This window comes from Phoca vitulina, unplaced genomic scaffold, assembly GCF_004348235.1.
Source record: "Phoca vitulina isolate PV1807 unplaced genomic scaffold, GSC_HSeal_1.0 scaffold6, whole genome shotgun sequence".
NCBI lineage: Eukaryota > Metazoa > Chordata > Mammalia > Carnivora > Phocidae > Phoca > Phoca vitulina.
Genome location: NW_022589709.1, coordinates 385,682 through 408,725, shown reverse-complemented (window position 1 = coordinate 408,725; position 23,044 = coordinate 385,682). Strand labels below are relative to the sequence as shown.

General features: G+C 41.6%; 1 protein-coding gene across 3 annotated transcripts in view; it reads right to left on the bottom strand.

Annotated features, from left to right (window-relative positions):
• Positions 1 to 9,297: 9,297 nt before the first annotated feature.
• MFAP3 (microfibril associated protein 3) overlaps positions 9,298 to 23,044 on the bottom strand; it is an 18,617-nt gene continuing 4,870 nt past the window's right edge. The window contains exons 2-3 of one of the 3 annotated variants that reach the window (XM_032403573.1): positions 16,691 to 17,155; positions 9,298 to 13,479 (exon numbers count right to left, since the gene is read on the bottom strand). In XM_032403573.1, coding sequence (XP_032259464.1) covers positions 12,686 to 13,479; positions 16,691 to 16,985 — 1,089 coding nt within the window. In that variant the 5' untranslated portion in view covers positions 16,986 to 17,155 and the 3' untranslated portion in view covers positions 9,298 to 12,685. Of the gene's footprint in view, positions 13,480 to 16,414; positions 16,665 to 16,690; positions 17,156 to 23,044 lie in introns of those variants that run through there. The other 2 variants (XM_032403574.1, XM_032403575.1) reach the window with 2 other exon arrangements.

The window sequence follows — 23,044 nt, the reverse complement described above, 5'->3', positions numbered from 1 at the left end:
GGGTTCCAACAAGCCCTCCTGCTGAGTCTGCCGCAGCGGCGGTCTGAAAACCACTGATTTGGGGCCTTAGAAGCCATGGCTTTGTCAGGGTGGAAAACTTTGCCTTTCACTCTGAGATGAGAAGCTGTTGGAAGTCTGGGGCGGAGGTATGCCATGATATGATTTTAATAAAAACATGCTTGAGATTCCGATTTAATGAGTCTGAGATATGGGCTGGGCAATGAAATTTCTAAAACTCTCCAGGTAACTCTAAGGTGCAGCCAAGCGTGAGGTCACTGGCTCCTGGCTGGAGAATGGGCCGAAGGGGGTCAAGGGAGGAAGCAGGAAGCTCAGTTGGGAGGCTACTGCTCTAACAGCTTGGATCGGAGTGGCCGCGGCGGAGGTGGTGAGAAGTGGATAGATCCCGGATATACTCCGCAGTCAGTACTACCGGGATTTTCTGATGGGTTCGATGCGGGGTGCCAGAGAAAGTGAAAAGTCAGGATGACTCCCAGGTTTTCCCCCTGAGCAGATGGAATGATGTGGTTTCCATTTGATACTGTGGGGGAAGGACTGCGTGAGGGACAGGTCTCCCAGGCAGGGGAATCAGGAGTTTGATTTTGAACATGTTAAGTTTGACATATCTGTTTGAGAGTGAAATGGAGATGCTGAATAGGCTCCAGGGCGATGGCCAGGCTGGATATCCAAGTTTGTACGTTGTCAGTGATAAATGAGGTTGAAAGCCATTTGGCTGGATGATACTTAGGGAGGGAATGTAGATAAGAAAAGAGAAGGCTGAGGAAGCCCTAGGGGCACTTTGATGTGGGAAGGAAGGAAGTAGGGAGAGAACCAAGAGCCCGTGGTGTCCCAGGAACCCAAGTGAGAAAGTACTTCAAGAAGGAGAGAATGGTCCATGGTCACTGCTGACCCGTCACGCAGCATGAAGACTGCCGGACTTAGCAGCATCTAGGTCAGGGGGGCCACAGGGACTGGGAACAATGTCAGTGGAGGGGCTGGGCGAGGGTGAAGGCCTGTTTGTAGAATGGGAGGAGAGGAGCTGGAGACACAGAGGATAAATAAGTCTTCTGCAAGATGTTGCTGTAAAGGGAGGGTGTTGGAGGAGAACAGGGTCAAGAAAGACCCCTCCCCCCTTTGATATTAGAGAAATAACAACATGTTTCTACCTTTGTTACGAAAGATCTTCCAGCACAGGGAGAAATTAATAGATATTTTAATAACAACAAACATTTATTAAGCACATTTTAATGCTCCTGGCACTGTGTTTAATGTTGCACATGAATTATTTTCCTTACAACATTTCCTCCTCTCCACAATCCTAGAGGAGGTTCTATTATTATCCCCAGTTTATAGACAACAGAGCTTGAGTGCTGAGGAATGAACTAATGTTCCCCAAAGACACACAGCCAGTATGATGGGAGAGCAGAGCTTGCGTCCTGGAGTCGCTTCCAGGGCTAGAGCCTTTGACCCCTGCTCTAAAGCCTAGCTGTCAGGCTCCCCGCATGTGGGACACCCTTCTAAAGGCTTGAAGTTTTGGTGCTCAGCTAGAAGAGATGAAATGACTCAGAACTGTCCCAAAGAAACCAATAGTCAATAAAAGCACGACGAAAGCACTGTTATAAAGTTTCCTAGTTATAACTGACAGAGGTTTCTGGATATCTTACTCTTTACTCTGCCACTCCCAGCACAGTGTTGCTGTTGCACAGAACTATTTACTGCTGGAACATCCTGGGCGTTCAGTCTGGCTGTGTGCTCGTCCTGTGGTACCTGTCCGCAAGGCACAGTCTCTTCGATTCCGTTAAACGTGCTCCCTTCCTTTGCCGCCAGCCTTGATGCTCAGCTGTACTCCCTGCCTCATCCTCACAGAGGGTGCCTCTCTGCATGACCTCTGCAGGCTGCCTGACCTGTCCAGCTCAGTGTCCGCTACCTTAGAAAGGACCTGATTTGGAAATGGGTCTTTGCAGGCATAACAGCAAAGTTACAGATGAGTCATACTGGATTGGGGGGGGGGGTGGCCCTACTGCAGTGACAGTGGTCTGTATAAGAGAAAACAGAGACACAGACAGACCCTCAGGGAGAATGCCATATGAGCATGGGCTCAGAGATTCGAGTGATACAGCTACAAGTCCAGGAACACCCAAGGATTGCTGGCAAGACCAGAAGCCTAGAAAAGGTGAGGAAAGATCCTTCTGTAGAAGCCTCAAGAGTATGACCTTGCTGAGACCGTGATTTCAGACTTCTGGCTTCTGGAACTGTGAGGGAATAAATTCCTTTTGTTTTAAAACCACCACATTTGGGGCAATTTGCTCTGGTAGCCCAAGGAAACTAATACAAGACCCAGTGGTCAGAACGTGGTAGTACGCTTGTAAGGTAATGCAGGTCAGGCAGCTTATTTGAAAGATGTGAAAAGGTAAAGTCCAAGGAGGGCAAGAGGTTTCTCCAGGATCACATGGCTCTCTAAATGCAGGCCTCATATCTGTTTGGTTCACATTGTACCCTCTGTAACCTGGAGCTCTGCCTGGTACCTAACAGGGTACAAATATTCTTTGGTTGAATGAACGAATGAATTTCTGGCTCAGGGTTCCTTCAAATCATGTTCTCATGACTTGCCAAGTTTGGAACCAACACTGCTTCTTCTAAATTGTCAATTCCTTTTCTCCCAGTGTTCAGATTAACACCGACCCACGATGGATTGATTTTTGTTGTTGAAAATGTCAAGTCTTCTTGGAGAACTAGCCAGAGAAAATTTCTAATATTGAGGCATAATGCTTTGTAGGTTTTCCTTTACTACCTGAAAAGGACTTTTCCTGTCCCACCAGACATTCCTCTTAAATAAAGGGCTGAGTATCCTGAAAACAATGCCACCTAAAGTTTCCTAATATTGTGCCAACCCATTGACTCTAGTTACATTGGCCTCAGGCCTTGGGGATAAATTCTTGACTGGTTGTTCACAGGGATAAAGGCAACATGACCGATAGCCACCATCTATCAGGTAACTATGGGGTGCCGGAGATATGTTAAGGACTTTGCTATGTTATCACCTATATTCACCATAAAGATTAATGATCCCTTTCAAGGTATTGATTGTACCTATGTTGTCCAATAAGATAGCCACTCCATGGAAGGAGCTCTTTTCGGAGGCCTGACATTAGCAGTGACAGGCTTATGGCTTTGCGAACATATTGGAGGATGCTATGCTGAGTTTTAAAACGTCTAAGAACTTATTTTACAGATAAAGTCCCTCAAGTGTGCAAAGATATATGTCCAGAGATATTTGTTACAGAAGTATTTATAAGAGCAAAAGATTGGAACCATCTAAAATGCCCATCAGCAAGAGTTAGTTAAAGGGTACATCCCATTAATGGAATGCCAGAAAGCCACTCAAAAGAATGAGGCAGATCGATAGGCACTCCTACAGGAAAATGTCCAAGATATAGGGTCTGAACAGTTCCATTTGGTATGGTTCCATTTGGGTAAAATAAATACAATGATATAAGATACATATAGGAAGGTGGGAAAGAAGGAGAGTATAATCTTATTTGTGTAAACTGAAGATAATTATGTAGAATATACATAGAAAGGAAGGGAGGAAGGGAGAACACTTCTGGAAGAATGTATAAATTACTGCTAATATATAGGGAGTATAACCAGGAAGCAGGGTGTGGGAAACAAAGAAAAGATTGTGTTTTTTTTTAAACCTAAAACCTTCTATTTTATTTTTAACCTAAAAACCTTTTATACTGTTCATATTTTAAAATAATATGCATGTATTAACTTACCATTTAAAACCCAGTTATTTAAAAATAATAAGAAAAATAGAGGTTATGTGACTTGTTATTAACACCCTTGGGAGCTGCAAAGAGAGCACAAAGAAACCATGCAAGCATAATTCTGCAGGGATGCTCAGAAATTAAGACAATGTTGGGTCTTAGCAGAACTTATACTGATACATGCAAGCTCAGGTTAATAACATGCTCAGAATAGATAGAACAGGGATAGCAGCACCGAACACATGCAAAACAGAGTTGGCCAAGCTGTTAGAGGAATGATATTCCAGAGCACAAATGTTGGACAGATGGATGGTGCAAGATGCTTCCCAAAATGTTACTAAGTCTCAAAAGAATACAGAAAAATATAATATGTAGCATGAGTTCTTAATTCATAAGGGGCCTCTTTTTTTCCTGAAGGAAACATTCACTTATTCTTTCTCCTGTTTTATTGGGCTAATGTGTTAGCCATCAGATATTAAGCTATACGATTAGAGTGATCTTAATACTTCCTGACTGCTTTCTCTGTGCCCACTGTTTTAGCCCTCACAACTCTCCAGTGAGGTAGGGTTTTCACAAATAGGTAAAGTGGTGTTCAAAGAAGTAACTTAAGGTTGCTTGGTAAGTAGGTGGTGGAGACCCCTTTGAGCCTCCTGCCCGCTAAGCTAGGTGCCTCTCAGCATTGCTGAAAGTGGAGGGCCCCATAGGCATCTTATTCTGAGGAGAGGAAACTGAGGTCCAGAGGGGAAGAGACTCCCCCAAAGCCAGGCGGGCCTCTGTTCCTAGTGCATGTTCATCCACCCTAACAAACTTCTCCTTAAAGCAGACGGTTCAGGCAATGTTGAACTGAATTAAACTGGGCTCTTACATGAACAATATTGTAACAGGCCTCCAATAATGAGGTTCCTTTCTGAAACCTGTATTTTCCAAACCTGAATATCCTCTTCTTGATTTTTGCACTGTCTGTGACCCGAACACCACCTGTCAATTCCATAGTTTGTGGAAGGTGGATGACTGTGGCACACCTATTTTAATTTTGTCCAAACCAAAAATATGTGTGAAAGCACACATGGGTTTAGCGGGTACTTAATTTTCTTATAACACACATTTTGAGGTATAATGCTGACCGTGTTACTCCTCTCTTTAAAACCACTTAAGTTGTTTTTAGAATGAAGACTCAGATTCCTAGCCTGGCCGTTGGGGAGGTGGGGTCTACGGTCTGGCCCCTCTGACTCTGCAGCTCTCAGAAGCCATGCTGGTCTTCTTTCATCTGCTCAAATGCACCTTGGCTCTTAGGGTTCACAGCCCCTACACAAGCCTCCCCATGTTCCAGGAACACTCTTCCCCTGAGCAACTTGTTTGTAAGAATCAGCTTAAAGGCCATTTCTTTGGGGAGGCCTTTGAGAGTCCTGTCATACTCGTACTTACTTGTTCACTGTAATCTTCCCCAGCAGACTGTGGGCTCCAGGAAGGCAGGGACCACATTTCTCTTGCTTATCACTCTGGGTAGAGTTCTCAGTAACCAGCCTGCTGGTGCTAATTACCCTACTTGTTGATTAAATCAATGAGAGAAGAGAGAAAAACCCTGGCAATACACACAAGAGATCTCAGAAAGCATAATAGTTCTACATTTCTGTGATTTCAGAGTGTAGCACTATCTGATACCCAAATGTAATAATATAAGTTTATAATGAGGTCCCCAAGTTAGTGACAAAAAAGGCTCTGTTTAGTGTGCTGTCAGAGAAAGTAGTACTAAAATTCATTTGAAAATTATTTCCATTAAAACAGTCAAACTGAAAAAAGTCTACTTATAATGGGAACATTAACTATCCAAAAAAAACAAAACACTTAGCAAAATACCTATTGATGCCAGATAAACAAAGTATTACTCTACTTTGAATTAATGTAAGCTGTATTTATGAATTTTCATATTACGAATGGGTACATTTCTTTATCCCCCATCTTACGCAGTCCCCAGGAGGTTCACGGGTAATAAAACAAATGAATTTCTTTCTCCATTAGGCTGTCATTGCCACTTTCAAATGGCTCCTTGCCGATACACTCCAATATTTTTCTCATAATAAGTGGTAAAGCCTTCAGCCTTCTCATTTATCTTAACCACTGCCTTTGTGTTTAAGGAGAGACAAGTAGTATAAAACCTTCAACCTACATCAGGGAAGGAGGTAAGTTGAGGCAAAGATGCTAAATGATTTAAGATGGTCTGCTACCATCATCTTTAGCTCTTCTGCATTTATTATCTAGTGCTAATCCATTTAGCACTTGATGACACACTGTCTCTTTCAGGTGGTTTACTGTGGAAATATCTTACCTTTTCCACGGATCTATAAATTCCTTCTAAGTGGGATCCATGACTTAAATCCATAGTTTCTTGCTCAGGGATAGGAACATAATAAGTTCTCAAGCAGTGCCTATTGCTTCAAGTGTCCCTTCTTTAGGGAATTCTTCTCTGACCTCTGATTAGATCAGGCATCTTTGTTCTAGGCTCTCACTGAATTGTTTTCTAGCACACTTCTCAGTTTTTAATTATATACCCTCTGTGTAACTATTTGAATAGGCTCTGTCTTCCCATAAGGTTGTAAGTTCCCAAGAGCACAGATCACCTCTGATTTTGCTTGTGGTAGCATCCCTAGTGTGTGTGCAGCAAACATTTGTTGGAAAATTGAATAGGCATGGCCTGTGGTGCTCAAGGAGTCATGGGGCTCGAGTGGAGCAGCCTCAGCAGGGTCCGACTGTCTGCCGGTGGCTTCTGAAAGAGCAAAGAAATTCACACGGCAAAACTGCTGCACAGAGGGTATTTCTGATTAACTTCCCTTCTGCTTCGGGACAAACTATTTCCCAGGGGGTGGCTCTTCTAGTGGAAGGAGGCCCCTTGAAGGCTGATCTATCATCACTCAGGGCACTTGAGTCCTCCCTTTCGCACAGCTGAGCAGGAGGCAAAGCAGAGTTCCCAACTGTCAGGAAGAATAAACGCACTGGCAGTAGCCGCAGATCTTCCAGGCAGATGGAGTGACATATGTATATTTACATATATATTTCCTAATCAATAGGTTCCAGTGAAAACATGAACACTCAAGAACATGACTGGAATTTAAGGAACTCTGAAGGAGTTTAATTCCTTAAAGAAAATTAGCACAATTGTTTCTTTAGCAGCAGATGACTTCAGGACAAAATGGTGCTATTGAATGATCAAACTTTCCTCCCTAAATATGTAAATCTCCTCTTCCAAATTAGGTACTTCTAGCATTTCTTCATTAAAAAAATGCATTTCTGGGGTCAGCCAAAACAAGCTTTGAAGTCTTTTAACCAGATTTCTGGTCCCTGCCTACTTCTCCCTCTCACCTCACCAGCCACACAGGCCTATTTCTTCTCTTTCCTCCAGCAGGCCAATCTTGTCCCCTAGGAGCTTTGTCTTTGCTTATTCCTTTGCCTGGAGTGCCTCTTCCCCTAAACTTTGAATGTCTGGGCCCTCATCAGGTGGGTCTCAGCCCAATGCCTTCTTTGGAGAGGGTTCTCTGACCCTGATTAAAGATGCCACCATCAGTCACTACCACTGCGGAGTCCCTGGCCCCTGGAAGCACCTGGCATATAGCAGGTGGTCAATCAACATCTGTTAATGAATAACTAGTTTAAGGTAAGACAGTTATGTCCCAGCAGAATCCTAGAACTTATCTGTCTGCTATTTGAGCCATGTATATTGGAGACAACATAAGTGATGGCTTCAAGATTTATCTTCTTCTTATTATTATTTATTTGTCAGAGAGAGAGAGAGTGCACAAGCAGAGGGAGCAGCAGGCTCCCTGCTAAGCAAGGAGCCTGATGCTGGACTCGATCCCAGGACCCTGAGATCATGACCCGAGCTAAAGGCAGATGCTTCACCCACTGAGCCACCCAGGTGTCTCGGCTTCAAGATTTAGACTAAGATTTATTGTTTCTGATTCTTGCTTTGTCAATGCATGTGAGTATCTTCAAGGAACATGGCTTGCAACTTTATCCCCTATAGGACCCTATTCTGCTCCTGTTAATTCGTGTGAAGATGACCTTGTTGCACATTACCAGTTGCCTACAACTTCCATTCTATCCCTACTTCCTTCATAATAGAACCCTTTAAGGCAATGTGCCCAGTTAAAAAATACACACACTCCTCTCCCCAGGCTTTCTTACAGCGACAGCAGGTGGCCATGTAATCCAGCTCTGGCAGTGGAGTGACAGGAGTCAAGTGAGGCTTCAGGAAGGCTATCTTCTTGATAAAAAGGAAGACTCAGATGCTATGTGTCTTTGCCCTTTGACCTTCCACCCTTGTCCCTGCCTGGAATGTAGCCATGATGCTGAAGGTGCAGTTGTCTCGTGTGGCAGGTGTTATCAGTGTTCGGCCCATGACCCCCCGACACTCACCATTCCTGTATTCAACACAGGCTTCCTTCCTGAATGCTCCTGTGACTCGGAGAGCTTTTGCCGGTTATAGGATCAGGCTAGCCTACGTGTGGCAGGTTGAAAGTGCCAGAGTTAGTGAACTTGGGGGCAGCCCTCAGTGACAGGGGGGAGTTGGTGCATAAACATCTGAGCTCCTTGGCCTTCAGGTGAGACCTCTGAGGCATGAGCTACGTATACTGGGAGCAGACAGAGCTCCCTGAGGTCCCCAATGGGACTGAACAGCAGTTGCCCAAAGCAGTAACCCACTCATTAATGCGCCCTGGATTTGGCTTCCTTTTCCCTGTCTCACTTCCTTACTCGCCTATCTTCTTGGGATCACCTTCCAAATAAACTACTTACAGATGAATCCTTGTCTCAGGCACTCCTGGAGGAACCCAATCCAGGACACTTTGTGACCATGTGGACGAAAGCCACATCCTACGGGTGCAGAGGAATCTAGAAGCAGCCTGAGTCCTTGATGCTGGATTTGAGCCCCGCACCAGCCTGGGACTGGCTTCCTCTGGACTCATTATTTGAGAAAAATAAACGTCTTATTTGGGTAAGTCACCACAACTGGTTTTCTATGGCATGCAGCCAAATGCAACTGTGGTATTTAGGTGATGCGTTGTACGGTTACCTGTTCCGTTTGCCTGTCTCCTGAGCTCCTGTGCTTTTCCAGCATCACCCTTCAGTCCCATGGGACTGCAGGCATTTGCTTGTACCACAGGTACCCCTCCCACATGTCAAGTCTCATCAGACTTTATATACTAATTGTGTTTTCCAAAACATGTGCTAAATCCTCTTTAGGCCTTTGCCAGGAATGCTTTACCTCAGAAGTGAAAAACTGCTGCACTTGGGTCTGCTAACTGCATCCTCATGGTAACTGTGGGCAAGACATCCATCTTAGTATGGCCCATAGCACCAAAAACATATAGATGCTTATCAAATATTTGTAAAATTAAAATGCGTAGCTATGGAAGAATTTAAGTTGAATCAAATTTACTCCTGTTTAAAATCGTTAACATCAAATTCCATCACACATAAAAATGAATATATACTCAATAAAAGATTTCAGACAAATGAAATATAGTCAATTGAACATTTAATAAATATATTCAAGCATCACTTTTTTTAAAAAGAAAGGACAAAATCATAATGTAAGTATTCATTAAAATGGTGACCATTTAAATGTCATCTGAACCATACCAAATAACACTTACTTTTATGAAATGTGTTGAGAACCTAGGAGTTTATGTATAAAGCTGAGCATTTTCCAAATTCCTGGAGTAGATGAGACAAGATTGTGTTCTCTTACCGGTGACTCAGGAGCTAGGATCTACTTGTGTTCTAAGTGCTGGTGTGAGGAGACAAGGCGGGCACCCACGGCCGGCTGTGCTCTGGCCACCCTGGGACCCGCGAGACAGAGTCTGATCTAGGGTGAAACTACGTGCAGGGCGTGGAGAGGAATGCACCAAGGGCTTCACTGAGGCTGGAGGACCAAACAGAAAGCAGCGTGCTTTGACTTCAAAATGCATGTTAAGTGAGGCAAAGAAGCCAGGAACCTTCTCACAACTGTTTCAGATCAGCAACTCCTACGGTATTTATATCAAGGTAGTTGGGAGAACTACAAATGCTCACTGGTCCTGAATCAAAAATTTAACTATCAGAACAGATGCGACTTTGAGGATAGGCTTATCAAACTACCTAAAACTCAAGTTGGGTATCAGTTCAAAAGATGCCTGTCCTGGTTTCAGCTGGCAAGGAATCTATAAAATGTTTACATATCTATTTTTGGTAAATTTATTTCACAAAGCCACCATTTCATTTCATAAGGACAATAAGGTTCATTAAGTCACAATACAAAATTTACATATGAGATGACAGGACTACTTAAACACATTTGCTGAGTAAAGGCATTTTTACTAACTATAAAATCCAGTGAAACTTTAAAAGATTAATTACACCACAGTTACTGTCAAAAGACTTTTCAACTGTAGTTTAAGTTCAAAAGGTTAAGGATTTTACAAAAACATAACATGAGACAATTATATATGAAGAGTATTTGGTTAGATACAGAAAATAATAATGTGTGGTTTTCTTCCTCTGGGAAACTAGCTTTAGAAAATAACACCAACTCCAATTAAATTTTGGCTACTGTAATTATCACTGGCACCATAATCTGGAATATCCAGAGTAATCCAGTTATTTTGGCCACCAAATTAAGTCACCATTATGTTTCTAAAGGTGACACACTGAAGTAGCCTATAGTTATACAGTATTGTGTAAACTTAGTTTTTTTTCATTAGTTCTTGTATTTTTCCAAAGTCCCATTTCCCAGGACTCTGACGTTAAATAGGTCTACCTTAAGGTTCCAAACATGCATGTCCATTGTGAGAACATGTGGGATAAATCCATATCCTTTAATGTGAGAAGCTACATTCTAAGAAATGACCCTAAACTCACTACACTGGGACCGGGTTGGAGGTACTACCTAAAGATCTGAGGGATGGTCAGGAAACAGACCTCAGACAAGAGATTTTTAGCATTTTTAATTTTTCAAGAGAAACAGCCTGGGAAGGGAAAAAGTGTTCTATAATCTAGGGTATGGTGAAGAGCCCTTGCTCTCATAGCCAACTGTATGAAAACATTATTCCTTAAAGACACGCAGGTCCATGAGCCAAGGCAAGCTTTGGTTAAATGATTGGTAGCTTTTGTTTGGCTCTGGAGGTTTCCATGGAAACAGCCTGAGAGACAGAAAAGGCAGCATTATCCTCTTTATCCATAATGCCATCTGATAAAACTGCACACTGATTCATTCATGCTATCCAGAAGAGATGTATTACTTGTGATAAGCCTGGACAAAGGGAGGTGTGAGCTCTATCTGGTTATGCACTCTATTTCCTTGCCTTCCTCCATTTGAAACCTTAAATTAAAATCCTGGTAAAACCTCTTGTGAACATTTCCCTCAGGAACCTCTAGTTCAAGTAATGCTTCAATAATCAGAAGCCAAATGAAGAAACACGAAGAACCAAATGGAGCTCAACTGCCAAGTTCTTAAAAATCATATGACACCAAGCTTCCTGTAGCTGAAGAAATTATTCTGAAGAGTATTTACAATTCTATATCAGGCCTCAGCCAGGCAAGAAATACTGTCTCAAGTGCTCATTATACACAGCTGAATCAGGTGGCATCACCCATAATTTTTCTCCCTCTTTCTATCTAGATCATTTGTGTGTGTATATCTATCTATGAACTGGTACCTGTATCTGTGCCTATATATTTAATATATTCATATATACCACACACCATTATCTAATCTTATTTCAGGTTAGTGCTTCTAAGGAAGACCACAAAAGCAGCCCTAGCTCAGAATTCTATATCTGAAGTACACAAAAATAAAAACCTCAACAACAAAATATATACAAAATAAACGAGATAAGGAGGCATGCAGCCTTTAGCACCATATTAACAATCAAGGAGGGCAAGAGTGTTGACAGAAATCTAAAGACGAACCCAGCTCTGAGTTTCCCCCTGGAATGGGATCCCAAACACAGAACCCTCTTACAGAGTCCAGTACTTTCAAAAAGGGAAAGCCTGAGAAATTCTATTAACAGAAATGTCAAAAATCCATGATTTGCCAGAGAGAGATGATTTGACATTGTTTCTTATTCTAAAAGCACTGAAGACACTATTCCTTAAGAACAAATTGCTCACTTTTGGAGCTCAGTTGGGAAATCACTGCCAGCTCAATGAACTAAATGATACTCCAGTAAGTCAAAAAGACATGATCTATCCCCCAAAAGGACCAATTTACTCACGGAAAGTAGTTTATTAATGAGCAGTTAGCTCCCTGATATCTGTATAACAATACAGACATTGGCTACACCAAAGAGACCCAACCTAGCACATGTAATTGCACATTCCACATGGCAAAACATCTGGAAAACACCCATACCTCTATGCACTATGGCATTGGTATGGGAATCTAAATCACAAAATAAAGTTTCAGCTTTATCCTTTCCATAAAAAGGGACTTAAAGTCTAGGGAAGGGTTTACTTCAAGATGTGCTAATGATTCTGGTGGTTTAAAGGGGACAGGTAAGTTACAGGGCTAGAAATGACTTTAGATATCATCTAATGCAAATCCCCCATTTTACTGGTGCGAAAACTGAGGCCCCAGGATAAGTGTCAGCCCTAACCATTGGAAGAACCATGACCAAAAGAGAAGCCATGGAACTCAGTGTGGTACTTTGTCCATTATGCTTACCTCTCAAGCTCCTTTAAATCTTAACGTGTGTCATTTAATCAAGCTGAGAAATATCAGGTATGAAAAACACTGAATTTTTACAAAGATTTTGGCAATAATTCACATTCTGATGTGCTTAATATTAACAAAGGGGAAACCCCCAGTTATCTTTTGGTAAAAATGTTATTTCCTGCATGAAACAGGCTCCTTTTGTGAGAGCTTTTTTTTTAGGTACTGGCCTAGCTCACAGCTGACGGCTTTCCAACGTCCCATCTCTGGAGTAAGAGTTTGATTCGGCAGATCCAATATCATCAGCTGGGCTAAAATGACTGCTGTCTTGAGAATCTGTATCAATACTTTTGGTTTCTGACTGAAGGTGGACAGAAACCTGAACTGCTATCTCCTGGCCTTGTTCATTCAGAGAACCATCATCCGAATCTCCTCCCGGTGAACTACTCCGGCCCATCTCTGGGTTAATGACATAGATGCCACCTTGACCATTCAGGGCTGGTCTCTCTTTAATTCTTTCTCCCATGTCATCAGGGTCGTCCACTCGCACAGCCTCAAACATCTCCTCAACAAAGGCTCGACAGTTTAGAATAAGGGGCGGAAGAGGGACGCTTCTTGCCAATTCTTCAATGTAACGAGCAAACTCCATGGTCTTAAATTGTGTGACTTTGGCGAGCTCCAGAGTCTTGGCTGAGGTGATGATGGGGATGCGCTTTGCAATCTCAAAGGCCTTCTGAAGTTTCTCAGCCCCTTCAGTTCTGAAGAACTCATTGATAGCCTTCTCAGTCTTGCGAAGATGGCTGCTCATCATGCACAGCCGTGTGACATTCAAGATGAGGGTGATTGTAAAGGCAATCAGGCAAACAATCATGTAGTAGACACTCATGTCTCCTGAGGTGAAGATAACACGCAGGGTGACAGAGTAGGAGGCACGAATTGGAGAGCTGACGAAACATGTATAGAGCCCTCGGTCATCAAAGACCACACTGGTGATATTCAGGAAGTTATCAGAAACCAACCATTTTCCACCTGATAACCCAACAGAAATAAAAAAAAATATAGCATAAAGAATATTATTACTGAATAAGCCAACTGCCTTACCATAAATATGCCACCTCTTCATGACAGAGTGCTTTACCTCATCTCTTAGGTTCTGCTACTTGTTTAAATCATGTAAGAGAGGACTTTTATGTCCAGAGTAGGAATTTAAACAGCCTGGAAGTTAAAAAGGGAATCAAGATCTTCCTTCCTGATGTGAATGATTACCATAGCTACATTTCAAGGCTAGATATAACAAGCCTTTCAGGGAGACAGGTATGTCTATATAATGCTAAGTGACCAATCTTAAAAAAGAAAAAAAAGAAGTGTGTGTGTGTGTGTGTGTGTGTGTGTGCGTGTACACCACAACCTCTAACCTATACATTTTCATATACTAGAAGGAAATGCCTCAGAAATACCAAACAATGGTTATTTCTGGGGTAATGGGTTGAGTGATTTACATTTTCTTCTTTTTATATAACTGTATTTATTTTTGATAACAAGAGACAAGTTAAAAAAACAAACAAACAAACCACCCCACCAATTTAGTGCATTTTTCAACCACTAACTGGTTAATCTGGCATGGCTTACACATTTAATTTGTTTTGTTAGAAAAGGTTTGTTGATGGTATCTTGATTTTCTGGCAAGAGTAACTGAAGCACAAGCCAAAAGATATGTGTCACAAGTCAGGGTAAACAAACTGCTTGGCACAGAGAATAAAGTTGCCCTTAAGATGCCTAAAGGATCTTTGGGTTCTGTTTTAAACCTAAGACATGCTGCCTGTCTTCCGTATATGAAGGTATCTTCATTCAGGGAACATGTACACAAAAGTATCTAAGAGTATGAGAAGCAAAGCCTACGGACTAACTACCCACCTTGATTCAACACCCTTTAGTAACTTGGCTCTGCCCACACAATTCTGTTTGTGGTCAATTCTCAGTGTATCCTGTACTTTAACTACAAAAGCCATTCAAAGATGGGATGGACGGGCTAACCTGGGGTGTAGGCGTGAGTCCCAATGACTAGAGGCACTATCCTGGAGGAGGCTGGGCTACTGCTTCTTAAGCACCACCTGAGTGCCTTATCTTAAGATCTTGAAGTTAAGAGATCTTCAAGATCTCTTTCATCCCTGAGATTCTATAGTTCTGGATTATTTTAGTGGTACATCAATTAGTAAGGACTCTGGATTATGCCCATTTTTATTGTCATCAAAATTTACTTAATGCTATAGTTATATTTAAGAGACATCACTTCACTAATGTAAAAAAAAAAAAAAAAAAGAGGAAAATATATAGCTATGGAATATATTCATTATTCCACAAGCTTCTGTTCTATGAATTTGGAGCTATGAAAAGGCTATCCTATGAATCCAAAGTATGATGAAGTACATACACTCCATTCATCAACCACTGTACTACGACCACAATGTAAACTTTCTAGCTTACTTGCTGATAATAGCTCAAGATTTATGAACCTTACACTAAACTGACAGGCTCTTTAAACTCCTCTCACTGGAGATTCATAAAATTTAATACAATTTTCCAGAGCTGCTACTGAAAGCATCAATGATAGATGTTAGTGGTTTTCAAAGTGAAGGCAAAAAGGAAAATGAAACTGCCATTCCACTTGGTTGGTCTCATCCTAACCTAAGCTTTGTTGATGCGGTCGGTCTGTAACGATCACACCGATTGAATAATTCAGATCTCAGATGTGTTTGGTTAGGATCCTAGAGCTCAAAGGAAATAAGACTCTAGATCACTGCATCCAAATGTGAAACCCTAAATCATGTTCAAAATATACATTCTGGGCACTATAGAGATCCTGACTCAAAAGATCTATATTCTTAAGAAGCTGATTAAAAATATTCTGTTCTTGGGGCGCCTGGGTGGCTCAGTCGTTAAGCGTCTGCCTTCGGCTCAGGTCAGGATCCCAGGGTCCTGGGATCGAGCCCCACATCAGGCTCCCTGCTCCGCGGGAAGCCTGCTTCTCCCTCTCCCACTCCCCCTGCTTGTGTTCCCTCTCTCGCTGTGTCTCTCTCTGTCAAATAAATAAATAAAATCTTAAAAAAAAAAAAATTCTGTTCTTTCTAACAATTTAAACTCTTCAATCCCCTGGTGGCCAGTTACTCAGTTTATACAAAGTTAGAGTGTTTAGTGTATACTTTAGAAGAAAACATCATCTGTCTCCTTTTCTCTTTTCCATTCTAATATGAATAACCAATATCCTTTCTATTCCAAGAGGTTAGACTATCTTTCTAGCAAAAAAGACAAGAAGGGCCTTTTCTGAAAGTGTAGCTTATGAGTATCCCAGAATTTAATCTTTATCCCATTGATTTTTCATGGTGATTTCTTTTTGAGGTACTTTAATATAAGTAGTCTTCAAAAAGATCTTTCTAGCAGAATATTAGTTAGGGAAATAATATTCTGATTAAGATGTGTTCACAGGTTCACAAACAGCAAAATCAAATAAAAAACTGTCGAAAAGGGGACCTTGGTTGCATTATTATGTCTGGGTGATTTTTAAGACTGAGAGGCAAAGGTACAAGAGAAGCTCTCCTGTTTTTAAGTAAATTGAGGTATAGCATAGAAAAAAATTGAGCTGGAAGGACTTACAGAGCTCTTTCTCAGTGCCCTTCTAATTCTCAGAGGGACTTAAAGTTTTATGCACAGAGCTATAATCTTTTAAAAACCATCCTGGATTTCCTCTAAAATTTTTAGTGACTCATTTCCAAACAAAATTTTAAAATTTATGACAAATCTACGTAAGTCTAGCCACAACCCTTCCTCGTGTATTCACAAAGGGCCATCACGCTATATTATTCACATTATAGTCTAGGTGAATGGGGCGGTGCAGTGCACAGCCTGCACAGCTGTCTGCAGCAGCCCTGATGTCATCTACCTTCAGTGAAGAAGGAAACCAGCTCACCAACAGGAGAGATGATCGCTCTCTGTCATCATGTGAACATCTTTTAAATTTATAACTATTCTTTCTTTCTTCTTCTGGTTGAGTAATTGTAACTATTTTGCTTTTTCTCATAGTTCTAACACTCCAGGCCTTTCAAAAGTTTTAATTATTCCCGCTGGCACCTCATCACTGAGATGGGATGGGATCTTCAAGATCATATGCATATGCCATCAAACCAAGGAGACAGAAGTAACAGGAAACTAGTGACCTTGATTAATTATACGCTGGCATAGTTACCTCTGCCTCTGCCATCCAGGTGCTGTCCTTTTGAGTTGTACCAATGGACATCTTCATAGTGGTTGATTGTGAGAAGACACTCGAGTGAAACACTAGTTCCCTCTTTGGCTATGATGACATCGTCCCCTGAGTGGGAACCTGCTGAGAGCTCAAAGCTTGGAGGAAAGGATGAATTGAAGGAACTACGATTTGTTCCCAGTGGGGCCATTTGGGTGAAGCCTACATCTTCCAAAACAAAAGCAGCTGGCACAGTAACACTCACCACTAAAGTGAACAGGCAACAATGTGGCTTCATGGAAAAACAGGAGGAAGTCTTGTTTAGATATGGAGAACTCAAAAGCTTCTATTCTATAACAAGAGCACGGTGGGTAATTTATTGCTTGGTACTGGGAGTTTTCCAAAAAAGTGGGAGATTCAGGCGTATTTTGAAATCTTCAAGATTAAAAGATGTGAGTGGAGACCAACCTAAAAGAAAGCCAGATATAAAGTTTAACCAATAAAGACTCATAATGGGGTGAAACTCTTATGTTCTAGAAATGAATAGATGTGAAATTGATTAGAATAATTGGCGCTGACATCAGGGAGCAAAACAGAAAGAACACCACCTAAAAATCTCACACAGAGACAGCAGAACGCGCACTGAATTAGGAAATGGCAGGCAGACCTAGATTCTGGTCCTGGCTGTGCTACTAACAAGCTGTAAGACCTTGGCGAGTAGCATTCTCCCTTGGCCGTTCTTCTCATCTGTCAAATGAGAGACTAGATGAGACCTCTCTAACGAGTCTTCTAGTTCTAAAAGACTAGGATTCTATCTTACTCTGACAAATCTTATGCAACAGGGAGCCAGTGAAGGCTAAAATATTTAGCTTAACGATCTTTTATTTCAACCTGCACCTGTAAATCAACTGATACATCATGATCATAACCATGGAGCTCAAAATTTGAGCAATCCAAGTACATAATATATTAGCTTTAAATAATGCAGGGATACTTAAGGTAGTTCTCTGTTTGTTTTAATATCGGAAAGAAAACTGCACTACTACATACACATAAACAGTTATTGACTCCTGAGAATTTAGAACCTCCCTCTTGGGCAAGAATGTTAGACAAAAGAATTTTCCTTTAACAGTTTTTTTAGTATCAAGAGACAAAATACAGTATATTTAAGAGTTCATGAAAATACCAAATTTTAGCTCAAAGTCTGCAAAATCCAGGGAGGAATTGACATCTTCAACGTCTAGTTAGTAGAAATGCAAATATAAACTACAGGGAAAGAGTGCCGGACAAATAAAATACCACAAACAACAAACAAAAAGCCCAGCCTGAGAGTTTATGTGATTATGATCATCTTCCTGGTAATTTGATTCCTCTTTTAAATCAATGACTCTCAAAGAAAAATTTCAACTTCCATTTCTATAAAAGACAGGATGAAATGCCTAGCTTTATTTCCTATAAAGGCCCAAAATAATTAGTTTTGGAAATGACTCTCCTTTGTACTTAGGCAAAGGCTGCTTGATCACAGAACATAAAAAAGCAATGGATCATTGTATTTAGCCATTAAACCCCTCAAAGTCTGAATCACAGTAAGCTGTAAATGTCATTTAATTTTCATTAGCCCTTGAAAGGATGGTTGAATGATAATAATTTTCTGTATCTTGCTATATCTTTAAAATATAAGAATGGACCATTTAGAGTAAAACAAAAGACTTCAGACTTTGTTATACATAGTAGATTGAACACATGTGTTTATTTCTATTTCTTCCCCAAACCCAATTAAAATGACACTACAGGAAACAAAGAAATTGGGCACTGGAGGGGATTTCAGAAATGATCTAACTCATTCACTTTACAGTGACTTGCTCCTTTAAATTAAACTTTATGTTAGTAGGAGAACCCTGGTCTCTATTGGGCAAGAGTGGTGAGTGAAAACAATGGAAAGAACACTTAGTAAATGACTGCCATAAGCCAGGCACCATGCTTGGAGCTTGACATGTGTAAGCTCCCAAGTTCTTTTTCAGTACAATATATATAATTGGTGGACAAAACTTTTGACCTTTATTCTAGACTACTGCTTCCCAATCGTGAGAGGAAATGACTGTGCTGAAAAAGTGCTCCAGGCCTTCCCTAGGATTTTGATAATGAGTTCCTGTGGCTGTATCCAAGTCAGCATTTTCCCAATTTTATTCATTTCTTCTATTGGCATGATTTTTTTTTTTGCTTTTTCTTTAAGTCAACTCATTATTTTACTTTCATACATTTATTTCAAAAGGAAAGTCTACATTACATCTGTAAAATAAAAGTAACTGTACACAGAAATACGATGAAAACAAAGCAATATTATTAACTGCTATCTGCTAAAGGCTCTGAGCTGGAGGCCCCTCTCTGTCAGGAAAACAAAAATAAAGCAAATAAATCACCCACAACTCTACTTTATTCTAATACCACCTCATTTCTTATCCTGCCATCATCCTTTTATTCCCTACCTATTCCACCGAGTCAGAACCACAATTTTATTATTTCATTTCATTTCATTTTAGAGAGAGAGCACGCATGCAGGCAGGGGAGGGCAGAGGGAGAGGGAGAGAGAATCTCAAGCAGGCTCCACACTCAGCCCAAAGCCGGGCTCAATCTCACGACCCTGAGATCATGACCTGACTGAAATCAAGACTTGGATGCTTAACTGACTGAACCACCCAGGAACCCCAGAACCACAATTTTAGACTAGAGGTATACATTTTCATCTATTCACCTGTATCTACTGAGCACTTTCTATGTGCCAACCTATTGTATAAGGACACCGTCTCTGCCTTCATGGAGCTAAGTCTGGGAAAAGACACAGACGCTAACTAAACATATGCAAAATACGGTAAATGCTGCCCAAGGTAAAGTACAGGATGCTATGGTAGTACCCAATGTGGGGAGCTAAATGTGTCACAGAGAGCCACCTTGAGAAAGTGAGATGTGCAACAGTACTTGAGGGATAAATAGGAATTGAGAATGGAATAGAAGTGTCCTAGTAAAGGGACAGAGGAAAAAGCAGAGGGATCACTGGTTAGGAGGTGTTCAGGAAAAAGAGCTACAAGTTGTGGTAATGAGAAGGGGTGGCCAGAGTGCTGGGTCTGATTCCTGATTCTGGAGAGGAGCAGTCTGGGCCAACAGCAAATCTGGAGGTGAACTTTGGGAACTGGAGTGGGAGGCCGAAATGAGTGTAGGAGACAGTCGTCCAACAAGAAGAGGTCAAAGAATGTGGAGGCTCAAGAGTGGGACAGATCACCTGTAGGAAAGGGAATGTCCCCCCCCAGGATCAAGGCAGCTAGAGGAGAAGACCCTGGAAATAGAAAAAAAAATGGACTCTCCGTCCCTGCTGAGACGCAGGAGCTTTGGAAGAATAAACAGCCTCCACATGAGAGGGCTGTGGGGCAAGCGGGGTCCTGGCAGTGTAGCTGCTGTGTGGAGTTCCTTCATGCAGCTTCCCCGAGTCTCCTCTCAAGTCCTGGCTCTCCCTCCCACGTGGTCCAGAGTATACCTGGATGCAGGCTGGCTTTTCCCTGAACTCCTGTAGCTGTCACCATTACACTACTCACTGGCTCTGGTATGTGCCGCTCTGTACTGCTAGGCAGTCCACCCCATCTCACCTAGGAGTTCCTGAAGCACAGGGACTATATTTTTTGTTGCTATACTTCAAAACTAGCACATGTTCAATAAATATTTACTCATGGAAATTAGTTTAAATTTGATAAAGCATGTGATATATCTTTGTAAATTGAGGAATGTTATGCAATAGGGATTGTAATTATTCGAACTGACATGCATTTACTAGCACTTATTATATTGAGACAGCCAATGCTAAAGATCTCCAGAGAACTTAAGAGGCATAATGCCTAAAGGCAGTCCTTGAGTCAACCCCAACTCCCAAAGTCTTCATTCACCATCTTGTCCTAGAATATAATAGTGGGGATAAAAAGATTACCAAGCCCAGGCTGACTACTAATATCCAGAGAGCTTGTTAAAAATACAGATTCCTGGGGGCGCCTGGGTGGCTCAGTCGTTAAGCGTCTGCCTTTGGCTCAGGTTATGATCCCGGGGTCCTGGGATCGAGCCCCGCATCGGGCTCCCTGCTCAGCCGGGAGCCTGCTTCTCCCTCTCCCACTCCCCCTGCTTGTGTTCCCTCTCTCGCTGTGTCTCTCTGTCAAATAAATAAAAAATAAAATCTTAAAAACAAAAACAAAAACAAAAACAAAACACAAAAAACAGATTCCTGGGTCCCACCCTAGCCCTCGTGAAGAACCTCTGGACTTGGACTTTGGAATTTATGATATATAATTAGCTCCCTGGATGATTCTGAGGCCGAGGGTCCATGGATTGGCATCCAGAGACTATGACTATACTTCCTCATTTCCTTTACAACAGCATTGCAGACTGTTCGAACACTTCCAAGAAGAGAGAACTATCACTTACATTCCATTCTGGACTTAGATTATCCTGGTTCAGCGGAACTGTAGGCCTCTGAGAAAGGCAGGGTAGCAGAGAGGTTCAGAGTACAGTCTCAAAAGTCAGATTTCCTGAATTTGAATCCTGATGGACTCTAACGAGCCTTGCAACTTTTGTAAATGACTTAATCTCCCTGTGCCTCAGTCCCCTCATCTTTAAAATAGGGAAATTAACAGTACCGGTTCTATAGGACTGTTGTGAGGCTTGAAGGAAATTGTATAAAACACAGGGCCTGGCAGTAGTAATCACTGAATAACCTCTAGTTATTATTATTGATTGTTCTTTTAGATACTATGCTAAAATCTACATCTGATAATAAAACCATTATTTAAGATAAATGGAACACCTTTACTCAGAATACTATGCAACCATTTAAAAATCTTGGAAGGGAGAGGGGAAACACTATTACGTAATTTCAATCTGTAATTTTAAATTTCACATTTTCCTTTTGCTCATTGTCAATAAGTCATAATATGGATCAAACAGGCATTGTAAACTGAACTTGGGAGTCCAACCATGATATGTTACATTGTTTTTGTACATTTTGAGTTTGTGGTAAATAATCTTTGTTGTGATGTGCTTAGCTTACCTTTCCCTTTTTTGAGATGTGCCTCTATGTTCTGGGGCCCAGGAAGAAGTCAACCCTTTGGCCAACTAAACTAATCAGAAGCTTTGATCTTGGAATTTAGACTTGAGACATGGTGGGTTAGGGCCATTTGAGAAAGAGAAGGGGTTGAGGCAGTCAGGTTTGGGCCACATACAAAGAGAAGCAGAGAGACAGGACCACAGGGATGGAGAAGAGAAAGACAGAGAGAAGAGGGGAAAGTGGAGGGGGGAGTGGGAGGGGAGCAGAGGGGAAGAGAAAGAGACTCAAGTGCTGCTCTGGCTCCTGACAGAATTCTACTTCCTCCCTCCAGTATGACTTTTTCTTTTCAAAGAAATAAACATCTTTATACAATTTCATTCAAAATTAAAACCACAAAAATTAAGACTAAATGTAAAAACAAGAAAGGAAATGGAGAAATGGTTAGGTAGGAGAAAAAAGATTAAGTTCAGCAAAAGTGACCGAATTGTGGCTGTGGCTTCCAGGCAATCCTCATCATGGATTTCCACTGCCTCTCCTCCTTAGGCACCAGAGTGTGGTGCACAAACTACCCACGTGGTCAAGATTTGTGGTTCCTATTCTGCACAGACACAACAATTTGCCTCTATTAGAAGTTTAGAGAAACCTACAAGACAGGGTTTAGAAAAATACTATGAACACTCTTAAACTGCTGCTGAGCTAGCTATTTCTTAATGCTGCAGTTCACATCTGAGGCTAAGAGGAAAGAGTTCAAAAAGGAAAATCAAAGTGCCACCTTCCTACAAACAGTTAAAAAGGGCTATGCTGAAATAAGTCAAACAGAGAAAGACATGTATCATATGACCTCACTGATATGAGGAATTCTTAATCTCAGGAAACAAACTGAGGGTTGCTGGAGTGGGGGGTGGGGTGGGAGGGATGGGGTGACTGGGTGATGGACACTGGGGAGGGTACGTGCTCTGGTAAGCGCTGTGAATTGTGCAAGACTGTTGAATCTCAGATCTGTACCTCTGAAACAAATAATGCAATATATGTTAAGAAAGAAAAAAAGAAGAAGAAGAATGTAGCAGGAGGGGAAGAATGAAGGGGGGGAAATCGGAGGGGGAGAAGAACCATGAGAGACGATGGACTCTGAAAAACAAACTGAGGGTTCTAGAGGGGAGGGGGGTGGGAGGATGGGTTAGCCTGGTGATGGGTATTGAGGAGGGCACGTTCTGCATGGAGCACTGGGTGTTATGCACAAACAATGAATCATGGAACACTATATCTAAAACTAATGA